Source organism: Stenella coeruleoalba (assembly GCF_951394435.1).
Source record: "Stenella coeruleoalba genome assembly, chromosome: 1".
NCBI classification, from domain to species: Eukaryota; Metazoa; Chordata; class Mammalia; order Artiodactyla; family Delphinidae; genus Stenella; species Stenella coeruleoalba.
Window position 1 is genome coordinate 161109254 of NC_137169.1, and position 17545 is coordinate 161126798.

Sequence of the window (17545 nt, forward strand, 5' to 3'; positions counted from 1 at the left end):
ACCCACCTCCGATGGACAGAGCCAGCTGGCCCCAGCCCCTTCCCAATGCCAAGGTGGCCCAACACTGTGCCTGAGAATGACTGGTTTTAAATACCTACTTTAAGCAGTGCCCTTTTCGTAGGAGGTAGGATATTTCATATTCTGCCACAGGATAGAACCCATGCGAGGAATTTTTTTCTTTAAAGCAAGAGGCACCAGACAGTAACTTCCATGATGATACTGAACCCTATGCCTGGGCCCTCTAGGGTGCCTGGATGGAAGGCAGGCCTACAGGAAGAAGGGGGTTTAAACAGGCATCTGCGCATCAGCGGAGATAGCACTCTGGGACCGCATATGGACTCTGCTCCAGAGAGCGGAGTCCTAAGCCCGGGAACACCGGACAGGAACGGGACAAAGCTTAAACAGCAGCATCTCTCAGTCTAAGGAGAGGGCCAAACCTGGGGACCAGGGACTCTCCTCCTTTCTCCTCTTAAAGGACAGCACGGCTGGACCCTGACATTGTCCTGGATAACTCCCTGGAGGCCCCTGCCACCTACCTTGATGGCTGAGAACCAGTGCTCTGGTGTCTGAGGCCGGGAGCCTGAGCCCCTGCAGCTCCGGGGGGCGACGCTCCCGACTGCTGGGTGGGAGCTAAGAGGGGTTGAGAAGCTGAGACTCCTGGTGGAAAGGGGCACCAGACTTGGCCTGCGGCACAGTCACAATCAAGGTGACGTTGCCCTCTTAGCCAATACTGCCAACCCAACCCTGTCACCCCAGAGTGACAGAAGCCACTACAGGTGGCTGGGTGACTAAAGGGCTTGTCTTGGGCAGGTCCCCCACCGCACCAAGCCCCAGCCTGCACGGTCCCTCGCAGGTTTGAGTAGGAGGCAGGAGTGCCTCCACCGTCCTCCTCCAGCAAAATGCAGCTGTAATTCTGTGTGTCTGGAGTCAGGAGTCTTCTGAGAAGGGCAAAGGATAAATGCGGCCCTACCTGCTCGCAGGAACGCCCTGGGCCACATGGCGACCCGCCCCCCAGGCTGCCTCGGATGCTCTTTTGCATTCCCCCAGAAGACGAAGGGGTAAATAAATGGGACATCTTAGCTTGCGCTCTGGGTGTATTACCAGTCACAGCACGTCAGAGCTGGAAGAGGCTATAGACCTCACTGGGCCCAAGCCACCACTCTACAGATGAGGTAACAGAGTTGGAAGGGGCAGGGCCTTCCTCAGGTCACACAGCCTGTCAATGATGGGGCTGGGATAGCACTCTTCTCCAACCTTCCTGTCCCAGGCTCTTTGTCTACCCAGAGGAAGGGGGCAGTGCTGAATGGCTATGACCTGGTTAAGAAGGTGGTTAAGAAGGGCGCTGGGCTATGAAAATTCTTCTTCAAGAGGTGCAGGTGGGTGATGGTGGGGTGCTCGGCATGGCTGGGTCCCAACCCAAGGCGCATGCAGACTACAGGAGACCCCAGTCTTTCTTTGCCTTCTGAGCCTAGCTTCTGCTGGGACCTCAATATGCAGTGCTGGCTTGAAGCCCCCTGCTCCCCTTGCCCTTGCTCCAAGAAAAGAGGCCAAAGCAAGGGCAGGGATTCCCCAAATCCAGGCAGCAGTGGTGGCACAACCAGGAAACTCCAAAGCCTATGTTGTGACAGGTGGCCCTTCACATATAGGAGCAGCGGGACATCTTGTAGGGCACAGGCCCCCTGAGCCTGGTTTCTGTAGTTTACAGTTAGAGCTCTATTTTGTTATGGTTTTTAAATTTTTCAAGTCCTGCTCTATTTTCCTGGGCAGGTTTATGTTGGTGTTTACCCACTACAATTTTTTAAAAATGTAAGCTCACATGCCTTCTCCCTGCCACCACTGAACCTACCAGCCTGCCCCTGGCCCAGGACTGCCTCCTTGGAGCCCTCCAATCAAAACCTCCTCACCTGCTCCCACCCTTCACCCCCATGCGAGGTGCTGGGGGCTCAGCTGAGTGACCATTCTTCCACTGCAGGGACCCAAACTTGTCCTAGCATCCACCCTGGTCCCCCATGGCTGTGATCTGGCCTGTACCCAGCTCTATCAGAAAGGGGATGCTGAAAGTAAAAAACCTCCTTCCAGGGTTTAGCCGATTCTTTCCTCACTGCCTCGGCTGCGGGAGGAGCAGCAAAGGGACAGGTGTCTAGATGCTGGGCCGAGAGGGCTGACCTCGACTGCCACAGGGACTCACCTGTGCAGCTGGCGGCTGCAGCCCCTAAGCTTGCTTGAGGCAAGAGAGAACGACTGAGAGTCTTAGTTCTGTGGAGGCACACAGACCCTCTGGGAAACCCAGGAAGGGTTTTTCTAACTAGGAGAACTCAGCCTCAGGAAAACGTAAGCCCCGTGCAGGAAGAACTTGTTTGGGGGACACAGAGCTGGACTAAAATGGATGTTCCTGCAGGCCAAGACTCAGGCAGAGTGCTGGTTAAGACTGAATAAGACAGCAGGTGGCTTGAGGACACGCAGGCACGTGAAGGGGAACAGCCTGTTGGTGACGTGGCTGCCCAGGAGCTGGTGTGGAGGCAGAAGAAGAGATCAGACGGCTTCTCAGAGTCCCTTCCTGCCCAAGAGGCCCGACTGTCGCCTTCGCTGCCCGCACGCGCTGAGGCTCGCTCCTGCTGTGGTAACGACTCGATCCTGGATCTCTCCCCTCTCACACGCCAAGCCCCAGACAGGCAACCAAGGGGAAACAGCCACAAACCAGTACTTCACCCTACAGCTCAGTGGCCAGCAAGTGCCTGAGGACTAGGGACAGGCAGCGCTTCAGGGCTCGGGAGAGTCTCCGTTCTGTGTACATTGGGGCTCAGCCTATAGCGCCCTTTGCCCCAGCCCTGGCTGCTCAGCCCTGGTTGCTCCAACAGCCCAGATGTATACCTCACCCTTGGGGGGAGGGCAGCTCTCTTCAGGTGGAGTCTCAGGGCCCAGCGCGATTGGGTTACCTACTTTCATCCAGGGAATCAAATGATACAGGTGGTCCCAGGGAACAGGAGGGCCATGGGGTGGGGGGGCTCTTTTTGATAAAATGACAGGAGAGCCATCAGAAAAAACATCTTCAAGGAGACCCTGGACTGAGTAATTGAGGGGCTTCTTCCTTTTGTAGGGACCTCTGAGAAATTTTGACAGCTGTTTGTCTTGGGGTCTAGGGTAGGTGAAGACTGGAGGGGACGCTGCAAGTGTCCGTCAGGGCTGGGATTCTTGGAATCAGAAGGTGCTCAGCACAGGAAGAGTCTTGGAGCTCCTGCCCGCTGCAGCATGCAGGGGGGAGTGACTGCAGTCACAGTCATTTACGGGGCAAGGCTCACCCCAGGCATTCTTTTCCCAGCATATACTGCTGCCTCTTGGCAGTCGCAGGAGCCACGCTAGTGTACTCTGGGCAAGAGCCCGAGCTGGCTCTAGAATGTTTCACTCCCTTCATCTCTTCTCCAGCTAGAGGTCTGTGTGCTTCCTGATCTCAGAATATAACAGCCTACTGGGCTCCTCTGTATCGGAGGGATAAACAGTATCCTCAAACCTGGGTTTGAGGCACAGGTGCAGCTATTTCCCTGGCTCAGACCTAACCTGGGCTTCATCCTGGAGATGAGCAAGGTTGCCAGAGAGGCTCCTGGAGTGGCATGAGGGATTAGATGGGCACTTTTAAGGAACTTCAAAGAGCTCCATGGAAAGAGGTGCTTGGTAGCTGTATATATGGTCATAGGCTTTGGGAAGGCAGGACAATAAAGGGAAACTGGAGAGGAAAAAAAAAATGGGTCTGATAGCTTTCCCCAGAGCCCTAGGAAGCCTCATGCCCTCAGATGGGGTGCACCCTGCTTTGGCCCCCAGACTCCAACTGACCCACCCCCTCCAGGGCCTGCATAGCTTAGAAAAACTCACAGTTGGGCAAGGGTTGGGGCTTCACTGGACCACTGACTTAACTCAGTTTTTGTTAAAATGGACCCGCTCCCACTGACCTACTGTCTGTCTCTCTTACACTTCTTATAATGGTAGTTATTTATTGACTCTGGTAGCAGGCAGTTCTTAAATAAAGACGGTTTCTCAACCTGCTGAGGCAGCTGGCACCAGCTGTGCGTGTTTTTATCCTCAGACTAAAGAGTATCTCCTTGTCCTGTTCTCTAACCCTAGGCTTTTACCCAACACCTTCAGCCTTCACACAGTCACCGCTAAGGAAGTCACAACACACGGTCCATATTGCTTCATTCAGTCCTGGGAGGGGAGAAAAATTAGGCCAAGCAACTTTAAGGCAGGCCTCAGCAGAGCAGGCATTCTCCTAGGCTGGCTGGCTTTACCTAACAGGATGGGCAGTAAACAGTGCTCATCTGATGGTACTGCTCAAGCTTCCCTGATTTTTAAGACATTTGAGGTACAGGTTTCTCCCGCTCCTCAAAAGTAGAGTGTTCCTATGAAATCTTTCTTAAGCTGAAATGGTGTAAAGCAAAGAAGCAATTACCTTTTTTTTGAAACAGTGAAAATCCTTCAGATTTCTTTTCAGTTAGCGAAAACAGGTACTAACGTAGGTTTCTCCTAAAACCAAAGTGGTGGAAAGTGAACTTTCAAAAAGCGGGGGATACCTGTACTGACTCAGCAGTACCAAAGGGAAGTCTTCTCCCTGCGGAGACATAGTGACCCCCACCTGGTGAGAAGGTGCCTCTAGCCTCTCTTCACAACAACCAAAAGAATTTGAATTTCTAGTCACATTTTCCAGCTGCAACACTACCATGCAAGGACATGCTCAAAGTCAAGTGGGACCACACCAAAAGGACAAAGGAGTTGGCTTGAAGGGACTTCTGGCCAAAACTGGGAACAATCTGAACATCAAAAATATGACAACAGTAATGGATTATATATAATTCACTGAATATAAAAGAGAATTCATTGAAACGTCAGAAGAATAAAAAGAATAGCATTTCTTTACAGAAAAATGCAGGGTAATAAATACAAAAATGAATTTAAAGAATCCATCATTTTGCAATCCCCAGCACGTAATAATAAGGCAAAGACCATGAATGGATTCTAAAACGCTTGTGAACGTTTTTTAGAAACCAGATAATCACAAAGCATCACCCCACAGATTACAAAAGGAAAACATATACAGGTCCACCACTGGAGAGATCTGGCAGTCACCACCTTAACCAAACGATCAAGCTTAGCATCAACCATGGGTCACCCTGACATTGTGCCTCCCGAGGTCATGCAATAAGTACATATTATTTTCGCTGGGCTCTTGTCAAAAATGTTTAAGATTCATTCCTCAGGAATCTACTCATGAGGAAATAATTGTGGGACACTATGCAAGACAAATGGCCTCTTCAATATGAATGTCATGAAAAAAAGAAAAGTAGGGGATCTGTTGTAAAACAAGACTTAAGAGAAATAATAATCAAATGTAATACGTGAACCTTCATTTGATCCTAGATCAAACATCAAGTTAAAAGTTCTAAGATTTTAGAAATTGGGAGAAACGAAGTATCAACTATTTGTAAGATTAGGAAACTGTTAGTGTGATGAAGTCATTGTAGTTATACAGGTGAACGTCCTTATTAGGAGATGCATACATGATTTAGGGGTAAAAGGTCACAATGTCTGTGACTAGCTTTCAAGTGCTTCACATAAAATCAATATGTATTTAGAGAGGAAGAGAACTGGAGCAAAACATTTGCAATCGGTGAATCCAGTTAAAGGGTCTGTGGATGTCATCAAACCTTTCTTTCAACTTTTCTATGGGTTGGACTTTATTTTTATATATAAAATAGAAGAAATAACAGAGATCCACTGGTCATAATTTAAATTGAATTAGCATCCTCAGGTTAGGGCTCAGGAATCTTATTTTTCAAAAGCTCATTCGGGTGATTCAGACACACGGCCAGAGAAGATAACCACTGGTCCAAGTCTTGTTTCTGCTACTTCCTCTGTGCTGAGAAAAAAGTGAGGGGAAGAAATGCTAATTATCTCATATAGAATTAGCTCAGCTGGCGGCCCAAGAGCAATTTCCCTGATAGTTCCACAAGCCAAGGCAATTATCTCAGACACAGTCTGAATGGCCTCTGAAGGTCTTAAGATTGGTTTTCCTGTTGAGGAAGGAAGGTACTAGTCCTCCGTTACGGGGCCTTGGCTGCTGTAAGAAACCTCCAGCAGCACAAGCTTCAGGGCACTGAAAGAGCTAGAAGGACAGGAACAGGGAGCAAGCCTAGGAACTGTTCAGGGGCAATCTACCAGCTGAAGAATCCAGGGTTTCACCAGGAATTCAACTTAGCACTGAGCACAAAGGTTTCACCTGGGAGTGTATAAGGGGTGCAAATAATTTATTAACATTTAGTGACTGTCTCTTACATACCTGAGTCAGAAGTCATTACTAACACCCTCGGCTCTGCCACACATGGGCATATGCCCCCAACAAAGCGATATGTTCAATGTCTATTCTAAAAACGCTGGTGTAAGTTTAACCCCAAACCAGACTGATTATGGGACAATTTAAACAACTGCAAGAAATTTTAAACTAAAGGGCAGAAAAGGTTAGGTTTCCATACAGCTACTGGGAATTGTTTTTATTGAAGAGGAAAAAAACACTTTCACTAGAAAAGCTATTATATCCTTCTACACGATTATACTGCTCGGAAGGGAGATCAAGGTAGGGAGGCATACAAGTTGTAAAGGGTAGAAAATGAATGCAAACTTGGAAGACAGAACTCTTCCCAGGAGCAGGGAGATGCCTGCAGTCAGGTTTCCTGGGTACCTAGTGGGCAGAGAAGATCTGGAAGAGATCCATCTGGGACACAGAGTTAGGGAATATTGCCCACAGCTACCATGATGTTGCCCCGCATCACAACCCCCACTCACTCCTGTGGTAGTGGAAGCCCCCCCACTTAGTTAATCCACAATCCGGCAGGCAGAACACTCCCCTGAAAAGCTAGTTTGGCTTCCTGAGCAGCCAGCCCTTCGGCAGCAAGGTTTGTCAGGTCTCAAGGATGGCACTGCTGTGGATCACCCTCAGTGCACCGCACAGGGCGATGCTCACCAACACGCCACCAGTCACACCACTGGCAATTCCTATCCCCACAGCTATGGTCACCTTCTTTTTCCACGGTGGGCGCTGAGGCCTGGAATAGTTGTCCAGATTCACTTCCAGGCCCTCATCTACTAACTTCTGATCCTCAGTAAGGGACTGATGGAAATTCAGGTTCACCAAGTCAGGAGGAAGGACCCTCAGCCCGAAATAGAGCCTCTTGACAAGTCTCAAGTTCTTTAACAGCTGCACGTCACACCGGTAGGTCCCAGAGTCATACTCCTGAGCGGACTGAAACTTTATAAAGTGGGAACTGGCTCGGAAGGGTTTGAAGACTTCATCATCAGTTGAGATGATACCCCGAGCAAGTCTCCAGGTGAATCGGAAAGCTTCCTGTCCAACCTCCAGGATGTCTGAACTCAGACAGCTCAGCTTAAATTCCTGCCCTATGAGAACGGTGAAATGGAGCATTCCACAGATCCAGTTGGTCAGACATTCCAAGCGCTGAGACTTACACTTCCTTCTCACTCCATCAGGGCCCACCTCACAGACGGTCTCCTCCTTATAGCCAAGGCCACAGGTGACAGTACAGGTTGTGGCATTGACAATAACTTTCCCCACAGCTTCTTGCAGTTTCTCAGGAATGGCCAGTGTTTTAGGTAAAGTCACCACCAAAGGGAGATAGAAGGCCAACACCAGGTTCCCAAGGATGAAACTAGTGGCCAAAGTCTTCATGTCTTAGTAGGCATTTCACCACCCTCAGCCAACACCCGACGTGTTCCAGCTAAATCCTCCGCAACGTAATTTAATTCCTTCGACATGAGATAGCCTTCAAAGTCGAAAGATATGATGCATGCATTGTCAATAAAACAATACAACTTAATAAAAGTCCAGTCCTTATTAACAGGTGAGGCCACACGGCAGAAAAAATGTCACAAGGTTGTTGCTTTACTATCACTACTTGTTAACAACCACCTTACCAGTCTTCATTCTTTTCCCATCCTTTTAATGCATTTAAGTCCACCTCTTGGGAAACAAAGATGAAAAGACTTCAGAAGCTGAAGTGACTTTCCAAATTACCTCAATGTATAGTAAGGCTGTACCATTCCTCACCCTTTCCCCTCCCCTCCAAATTGTAGGCTCTGAATTCAAAGGTTTCAAAATACCAGCTAAATCTGCCCAAATAAGAAATCAAATACCAAGTCTAAAAAAAAAAAAGAGAGGATTAACTTGAATTAAGTTATTATTAACTTTAAATGCTCCTAAACCTTCTATAAAAAGGATTAAGAACTCTGGACTGAGAGGCAAGTGATTTACCCTTCCTGAATTTGTTTCCTCCTTTGTAAATTAAGACCTCCTTGCCTATTTCAGGAAGGTCACTTTGAGCATCAAAAGTGATAAACTGTACATGAAAACACTTTGTAAAGTGTGTAAGGAATTTTAAAAAGAAATGAAAATTCACGAAGGCAAGGGCCAAATGGGCTTTTAGAATCAATGCTTAGCAGCAAGACAGGCGATGTTAAATGCAACTCCTCTCCCACTTCTAGGCACTCTTCGTTCCTAAGGGTACCGAAGATATATTCTGGGGGAGAGGATATATAATTCTTCCTGACTCTCAGTCCAGTCCCCCCAACCCCACAGAACGAGAAAGGAGCTCATCATTCACTTGGGTCAAAGTTGCTATGCAACAGCTATGATGTCAAAAAAGATTCTCAGTCACATAACAGGATTAATAAGTAGACACTCAGATTTGGAGATGATTAAAATCAAAGACTTAAATAGACTTTATGAAACATCTTATTCTTTAGGAGACAATAAGTATTCGATGGATTTCAAGGCTATTTAATCTAGGGAGAAAAAGTGCTAATGAAGAGGAATTTATCTGTACTTACACTTTAAGAAAGGTCCTTGGAAGGCAGGAACTTCCTGGCAAGAGTTTTTGTAAGCTCCACAATGTCTCCTAGCACTGAGGCCTCTACAGAGTAGTTATACACTTACTGAGCTAAGGAATTGGAAGAGAGGGCATTCCTACATGATCCTTTTTTCACTAACTTTTTGCTTGAATTGTTTCTTTATATTCTTGTCCAAAGGCAGGTATCTGGACTACCTGGCCACTCCTTAGCCCTTCCAGCTGTTATTTCTACACGGAGAAGATCTAATATCAACAAAGTAAGCTGCATTTTCTGTTGTACAGAGTGAAGTGGCCGGTGACTTTCAGAAGTGATCAGTGTCTACAAACACACACCTACACCTGTTCTTTAATAAACATCAGGTTTTATTTACAAAGCATTAAAGCTTCAGCAAGAAGTACCCAAGGCTAAGTCTCATCTCGTACAAAACTACAGAACATTAGAAAACAAAACACTGGGGGGTGGGCAGGTGACAAAAGGGAAAAAGAATATGCATATATTGTACAAATCGAGAAAATCAAACTGAAATAGACAGAAGGTTTTAGGAGCTGAAACAAATTCCAAAAGCATAAATAATTATTAGGAGCTGCTGCCAGAGACACTCTGACAGGGCTGAAGTTGACTTTCTCAGTAGCCGGTTTAGGAGGTGGACAGAGCTTGAACATCCCAATGCTCAGGCAGAGGACCCCCAGCTACTCTGCATGTGGAAATAAGGCAGAAACCTCTTGTATCACACAGTTTGCATACTACTGCACTGTACAGTACAAAGAGAAACAAAATGGAAATAATGTCTGCAAAACAAAAACATGTCTAGTGACCCACCTACCAATCTCAACCACTGGTCTAATATGCAATAGGAAATGAAATTCACAAAATGAGCATCTGAGGAAAAAGCAGTGGCATCTAAAAATATAGACATTTTGCCACTGACTCAGGGAGAGCTCTTGCTTCAACTACTGAACGTTTTGGTTCTAAAGATGGAATGGAAGAGGCTCTTGTTGATGTGTTCTACTTTGATTTCTATGCTAAAATCCAAAAGGTAATCACCTCGTTTGGCTACCTATCGGAGCAACCACCAACTGACAGAGATTTCCCAACAAGCACAGTGTTTAACTCTCCTTTGAAAATACTGTGAAAATGATGATCTAGATTAAGCACTTCCAGGCAGCTCAAAGCTCTGCTCAAGAGAGGCTGGAGAGGCCCCTCCCTCCACACCTGGTTTCTTCACTCTGGATTTTCAGAGAATTTCAAACACCTAGTGTACACATCCATCCAATCTGCTACTTTTTATACAAAGAACAGCAAAAGCAAAAATTAAAATTTTTTTTTAAAAAGCTAAGCAACCTTTCACAGAAAGGAAGTGACTGGAAACATGTAGGAAGGAAAAGGGGTGTGGATACAAGGAGGGGAAATGCAATGACTGATGGGAAGGACAGATGTCCACGAGCAATGATAAAAAAAAAAGGTGCTTAGATTTTTTGATTTGAACTGTGTTGTCATTGCTTTGATTTTGGACGGTTTTATTTTAGTCCTTGCATAGATTCCCCCACCCCCAGCAAAAAAGAAGTCTGCTGAGAGACACCTCGGTTTGTTTCTGGCTCTGGAAGCCAGTACAGGTAAAGCAATATAAACTACTGATGATTCTTTGCTGGAGACAAATGAACTAGCTATCTTCAAAAACCATGATTAATGAGAATGAACCAATACTGGAGGGAACCATGCAATGAAAAGGATACAAAGAAAAACCTGACTCTCTTATAGCTCAACTTCTGGAGCAAAATGTTACAGTATGTGAACAAAGAGGGGGCCTTTCTTATCTTTCTTTCCTTTTGGAAAATCTGAAATCTTTCCAGCACTTTCTTTTCTGCCCATCTTTGTAATACAATACGGAAATATAGGAGGTATCTGGTGAGTGGGTAAGTTTAAAAATGGAAGAAAGAATGTGCAACAGACGTTTTTCTAGGATACAGGCAGCAAAATTACAGATAAGAACAAGTCACTCAAGGACGTGCACTGTGGAGGGAAGGAAAGTAGGAGATAGGAAATGACAGGCCGAAATGGTGCTGGGTACAGTAAAGACAGACAAGCAAAACAGGAATCTCTTCTCCAGCAACATAACAAGCATTAAAGTTTAAATGAGTCAAAACTCCTGTTTGATGTCTTCACAAATCCTCATTCCTGAGAGCCTATTTGGACTTATGCTTGAAAGGGAAGGGGACATATATTCTTCTTCCTTAATTCAATTCTTCATTCAAACATAAAATTCACTCCTTCCACCTCCTGGGTGGAAGACAGAGGCCTTTGTTTTAAATTAAAGTCAATCTCAAATGACTGACCACAGTGTCCAGAGGCCACACGATGGCAAAGTAGGGAAGAACAAAGAACTTCAAGGGCCTTCATAACAGTTCTGAGATCGCTCCCCCTGCTAAAGAGATGAGACATAAAAAGATTTCTTTTAGCATCAACTTAGACCAGTTACTTTCAAGAACACAAATACAGATGCTGGACGATGCATTACAAGCACACATGGGCTAAGAACTTCCCCCCTTTAAGTTAAAACCAACTCCAACTCCCAATTACTCTTTACTGAAGCAACAAATAATCCAAACCCCACCCTCCCTCAGTACTTTTCTCAGCACTGCCCCAAAGGGAGAAAAAAAGGCAAAATGATCAGACTTCTACACATTTTCCAAGCTTCTAACCATTCTCCAAGGTGTTAACATACAATGCTTCACATTCCAAAAAGTGCAGTTAAGTAGAGGAAAGGAAATTCTAGGGTACTACTGCCTCTTTCAATCTTTCATATACTAAACTAATTCGCCACTAAATGATTAAAGGTGAGCAACAAACCCTTTTCCAAACACCCTTGTTCCTTAAATGATACTCTCAGCTCCTCAGAATCCCAAATATGGTGAAATGTTAATGAAAACTACTGTTGGCATTTCTATGCGCCAACAACTGATCAATAAATAAAATCCTAAATAGTAAAATCAAATGAACACTTCCCTGATTACTCCATAGAAGCTGTTCAATCTCTGAGGGACATCCTTAAATGGGTTGCTGTGAAATATTAACTAGGAAGTGTAAAAAGAGATCAAGGTGAAGAAAGTCCTCCCAGTGTCATCTGGAATGGGGAAGAACATTCCACTTGAAGGTAAAATAGTTAAAAATAATTGCCCAAGTTGTAAAAAAAAAAAAAAAAAAAAAGTACCCATTTATAAACCTTGCTTTTAACCTGATTTTAAATAAGTTCAAGCACAGATGAAAACTGGCAATAAAAATAAATTCCAATTTGCCTGAGAAGAGACTGAAATTATGAGATACAAACTCTCCTGGATGCTACATGTTAAAAATCAAATTTAAACTTTATATAGTTCAGTAAGATAAAAAGTATATTTAAGCATCTGTTTTTCAGATCTTTCAACATAAAATATAATAATTAACTTCTTGAATTGATTTTTTTAAAAATCGTGAGATAAAAGAATCTACTCCACAGGGCTCAGTAACAGGCCTTTAACACTTTAAGGCTAGCTTCTCTGACTGTTTCCACAGGTACCCTGACCAATCTAGTTTAACAGTTTAAAAAAAGACAACATTGACATTTTAAGCCTAACTCATGAGAGGAAAAAGTGGCTTGCATTAATAATGGGCACTCAAGATGACTAATGAGCTACATCATTATACTGATTATCTGAGGTCAGTTAATGTTTTTTCTTTAATCGCTCTCTTTCCTGTGAACAGACCAAAAACAAAGCTTGTTGAGGCATCAGGCAACAAACCAATACCAGAGCAAGCAAGTCTGTGAGCAAGATAAGATACACAGCAACAGCAACAAAGCAGAAGATCTCCAGGCTACTTAAAAATCTGCCCCAAGTATTATTTACCCGCAACATGACAGAAATCTCCAGTAATATAAAATTAAGAAAAATTCAGCTAATGGTAAACAGCTGTTATTGGTACCTCCCCAAAGCAGCCAAGCCAGGGTGGCTTAAGAAAACACTTAATTTTCAAACATTACCTTAGTCAGCTAATAAGACCACACAGAATGAGAATACCCAACTAGCCATCTAAAAATATGATTTTAGCAGGAATTCATAAATTAGTCTTTGAGAGACTGATCATTTTTCAAAAAGGGCGGGGGGGGGAAGCCCCTACCAATCATTTAAAACAATCAGATTCAGCAAGTGAACAGAACATAGTTCAGAGGCCCAGGGTGGGGGGCCAGCACCAGGAGGGCAGTGGTGCAGCCAAAGGCAGGGAAATCAGCGCGGGGCCTGTCGGCCCCCAGAAGTGGCACCTCTGCTCAGTTTGGCCTCAACAGACCATTCCCTTCATGCCCACCAACCCACAAGGCCTTTAGACCACATATGTGACAGACCACAACTTTGTCACACTTGCTACCGAGGGTGTTTACTGCCAAGGAGCCCTACTTCTAGGGCAATCTTTGAGCGGTCACAGGGCAACCGGGACACTGGTGGCTCTGCTCACATCTCAAGTTTCGATCCTGAGGACTGTCCTCTGCAGAGTATCTAATAAGGTAACCAGGGGGAATCTGATAGATGGTGCTATGTCGATCTGGACTTTCTGAAAAGTCCCCGGCTCAGGGTTACCCTTAAGCTTCACTGATGGGTCCTCCCTCATCACAGAAAGTGTGTCTTCGTGGATGTGAGTCCACTGGTACTGTTCAATACTGATGAGCTGTTTGATAGGGAAGAATTTTCTACAGTCTCAGATTCCAGATGGCTACATTACTTCTATTGGCGGTCTATGTGTCTTCCAACTGTCGCCTGAAATGCATAATCTCCTGTTGCAACATGCAACAGACTATAGCAGCTTTGTCAGGCCTATCAGGGCTTACTGAACAGTTTCTTCAGTAACTGATGAATTGCAGATATTAACAAACAGCTGGCATTTATCTAACTTGAGCAGTAGCCTACACCTACAATCTGCCTTCAAATGATTTGGCTCTAATGCAAAAGCAGGGCATTTGCGGGGAGGTCCACAAAGCACTGGATCTATAAATACACCCATCAGACTGAACTAATCTTTCAAGATGGTTCAGCCTCAGCCACTGAGGATCAGGATTCATTTCTTAATATCTGGTGGAAAATCCACAGTGACAGCATGCTGCTTTTTACTGAAACTCTCCAAGGTGTGGAAGAACGTGAGACATAAAGTTTTTATTACCTCAGAGGCCTGGGGGAGCTATGTGAAAATGAACAGCATGTGTCAGCCAGCCTCTGCCTGCTCTGGGCCCTCCAAGCTGAAAATGGTATTGGATGAAGCACCACCCTCGCCCGAAGAAACCCACACAAAAGGTATGACAGGTTGTCCTGAAACTGAGACTTCTAATGGCGCGCTATATGATACTCAGTTTCAGCACTCTCCCCCAGACTCACAGCCTTCATAAAGACCCAAACCACACTGCAGCTAGTGGCTAAAAGCCCTTCTGAGGAAGTGTCAGGACTAAACCACAATGCCTTTTTTGAGGTTTCTTAATGATCCTGCTCCTCAGCACACTCGGGAGTTTGATCTGGCCATTTCAGTTTTGGAGATTTCCATTCAGGAAAAGGCCAAGGAACCAAGGCAAGAGAAGAAGAAGATGGGAAGAAGGAAGTAGAGGTTACACGGGGAAGTATGCGATGCAGATAATCATGAGAAGTTGGTGAAATGTTTGCAGTAATCTAGACAGTTGTTTTGTCTGTGTGGTGTCAGAAAGCGTATCATCACCCTGGCCTTGTTATGTAAAAGTCTCCTCTAGTCCTTTCAAAGGGTGAAGCCGTTAAAATAACTGCCTCCATTTAAGGCTGACCAACTCAAGTCCCTGATAACAATAATGAAGAAAATAAAAATCCAGTCTGAAGCACCCTGCTGTTTCAAGACACAGGTTCTAGCCTTTAACGAGGTCGGTACCTTTTTTAACCTTGTCAGCTGAGTGAGTGGGAATAAACTTCTAATAGGCCATTGATAATGATATCCAGTCTTGCTAGAAGGAGTTTTGAAATGCTGACATGTACAAACACTATGTATTTCACACACAGATCAAAATTTCAATGCAGTATTTTGAAAACTTCAGGGAATAAAAAGGCCCATTCCTTTACGGCTAAGTAAACTTTCTAAGCAAACTTTCTAACATCTCATTTACATGTTTTTGAAGCATAGCTAAAAAATACCACTGCTGTTATACTCTAAGCTGTAAAATGTAACAGTACTTCATGGTACCTTTGACAAAAACCCAATTTGAGAAATGTCAAAAATATTTAGTAACTGTTAGTGATCATATCAGCTATAATTAAAAGTTGAAATCACTGTATTATAGAGAGAAAATTTTAGTTTTTAAAAACTTCAAATGGTTTATTTGCCATACACTTAGTATTAAAAAGCGAATGATTACTTACAGATAGATTCTGAAGATGCTGGGAAAGTATGTCTTAGAGTATTTCAATTAATTCAATATGTTTGCCTACATTTGAAATCACCCTGAAGCATTTCAGCTCTTGGGGCCAGGGAAATCTATTTGAACTTCAAATTGTTTCTTCTATAGTGGCATCTGCTTATGCAAGAAGTGGGTTATGGAAGGATGGTTTTTATTTACATTAGTCAATTACTGACATGCAATCTTTGCTGGCAATGTCCATATAACTCTTCCAGGCTATTTTTAAAAATATACAGACATGGCCCTAAGTGGACTGAATGTGGAGATGGTAACTGATTATCGGTGGAGTACCATAAATATTGTTGCTGGGAAAAAAAATGCTAGTGCTCCAATGGTATGGTGTTGGACTATGAAAGTCTAAATCTAGTGAACTTGAGGGGGAATACTCAAAATGATGACTAATTGAGTCTGTTTCAGCTTCTCTGCAGAAGAGAATTCATGTTCACAATGATTAACTGGCTTAAGGAACTCTGTTTTGCATATCATCACATTTGGATTAACACAATTAAAATTTTAAAGTGGGGGAAAAAAACCCCTAAACACAAACACTGATATTTTGTTAGTCCTGCCTCTGAATCTACTGACCTAGCCACAGAAAACTGAGAGTAATGTATTAACTAAAGCAGTGCCTAAATATAAAACAAAACAAAAAGTTTCCAAAGCCCAACAATATTTGAGCAGAAATGAACTTGAGTTTGCTTACTATTTTCCAAACAAAAGACCATTTAGCCTAGATTCACAAGTATTTGACTGGAAATTGAAACTGTTCTCCATCCTCCAATAAAAATCCCTCAATTATATAGAAGTGAGAAAACAGTAAGTTTCAAGAGGCTTAGGTGTTAAGAAGCTACAAAGTTTGTCTTTTTGGTAATCTCCTGTTTGAAAAAACAAAACACCTCATCTTCTTCCTTAACATGATGGTACTACAAACAACTCCATCACTGCTTCTAGACTACTGAAAGAGAGAAAAACACCACCTCTGGGATTTGAACAATTTGAAGAGAGAGAAAAAAGATGCTACAGTTAAATGGTCAAGGGCTGTATAAAGAAGTTCATATTTCTGGTTATCTGTTTGGATCTTTCATTTGAGACAAAACAAAAAACCTAGGAGCAAACACAGATTAAAAAAATGAATTAAACCAGGGGTTCTTACCCTTTTTCAGGTCACAGATTCCTACAGGAATCCAGTGAAATGTACAGGCATCTTCCCCCAAAAATTATTCATAAAATATTTTGCATAAGACCAAGGGAATGGAGATCCCCTGAAACCTGGTTATAGACCCAAGGTTAAGAGCCACTGAATTAAGCCAAATCTGGTTTAGCCTGCCCTCAGCAGTAGTTTAAAACTCAGAGAATATCTGCCACTGGGGAAAAGGAGGGAAGGAAGGAAAAAATGCTGCAGTTAAACGGAGTCAGGGGCTGTACAAAGCAAGGCCACGAAGCAAGCCAGACAGTGCTCCCAATGTGTCCTTACCTGTCAAGGGCTGGCTGAGCTCCGCCTGCACTTTACCCTTCGCTGATCCTTCCAGAGGTAAACCTCTGTCCCCTTTGTAGAGTTTCGGTTTAAATGGAGAATCTTTCTCTTTACCTTTTGATCCTTTAGGCCGGCCTGCTTGCTTCTTCTTGGATTTGCCATCCCCCTTCACACCCAGTAGTGGATGGACTTCTGTAAAAGGACAGATAGGCAAAGAAAGAAATCCACACATCACCCCAACTGAGTATGTGCCATGCCACCTATCCATGAGCAAAGAATTCTGCTCTTGCATCTCAGGTCCACTAATACAAGAAGAAAAGTTTGTTTTGTTTATTAATTATAAACTACAGAAGTGTGGCTCTTAAATGAGAAATAGTTCCTTGGCCACATGGCCTATGTGATTCATACGAAGCCACAGCAGCTCTAAATGGAAAAGGTAGCTCAAAGACACACTGACACTTTATCACACAAGCCACAACAGGAATGCACATGTGCACACTGGCATGTGAGAGCAGAAAGGGAATGGGCTTTGGTACGCAACAGGCCAGACTCAACCATGTAATTAAAAAGGCTTCTAGAGTCAGACTGTAAAAGTAGGTAGGAAGAATTAAGGTTGTCCAAGTCTGACTAGTACTTTACTACCTAATGAGAATCTTGGGGGAGAGGTAGGGTATTTAAACAAACTGAGCCAGATGTCAGACTTAAAGTATGTCATCTGAGGCAAAGTACTG

At 44.1% G+C, this 17545-nt stretch overlaps 2 protein-coding genes across 5 annotated transcripts in view; both read right to left on the minus strand.

Moving 5' to 3' along the window:
- Positions 1-5720: 5720 nt before the first annotated feature.
- Positions 5721-9058, minus strand: TMEM81 (transmembrane protein 81). Of its 2 annotated transcripts, XM_079935234.1 has the most exons (2): positions 7061-9058; positions 5721-5905 (listed from the first exon to the last, which is right to left on the minus strand). In XM_079935234.1, exons 1-2 carry the CDS (start codon positions 7727-7729, stop codon positions 5843-5845), a joined length of 732 nt encoding a protein of 243 aa, XP_079791360.1. In that variant the 5' UTR covers positions 7730-9058; the 3' UTR covers positions 5721-5842. The 2 variants fall into 2 exon arrangements, with proteins under 2 accessions (XP_079791360.1, XP_079791359.1); XM_079935233.1 differs by having other exon boundaries at positions 5774-9058.
- Positions 9059-9241: 183 nt separating this feature from the next.
- RBBP5 (RB binding protein 5, histone lysine methyltransferase complex subunit) overlaps positions 9242-17545 on the minus strand; it is a 36200-nt gene continuing 27896 nt past the window's right edge. Inside the window, exons 13-14 of one of the 3 annotated variants that reach the window (XM_079935212.1) lie at positions 16929-17006; positions 9242-11329 (exon numbers count right to left, since the gene is read on the minus strand). In XM_079935212.1, coding sequence (XP_079791338.1) covers positions 11301-11329; positions 16929-17006 — 107 coding nt within the window. In that variant the 3' untranslated portion in view covers positions 9242-11300. The other 2 variants (XM_079935211.1, XM_079935210.1) reach the window with 2 other exon arrangements.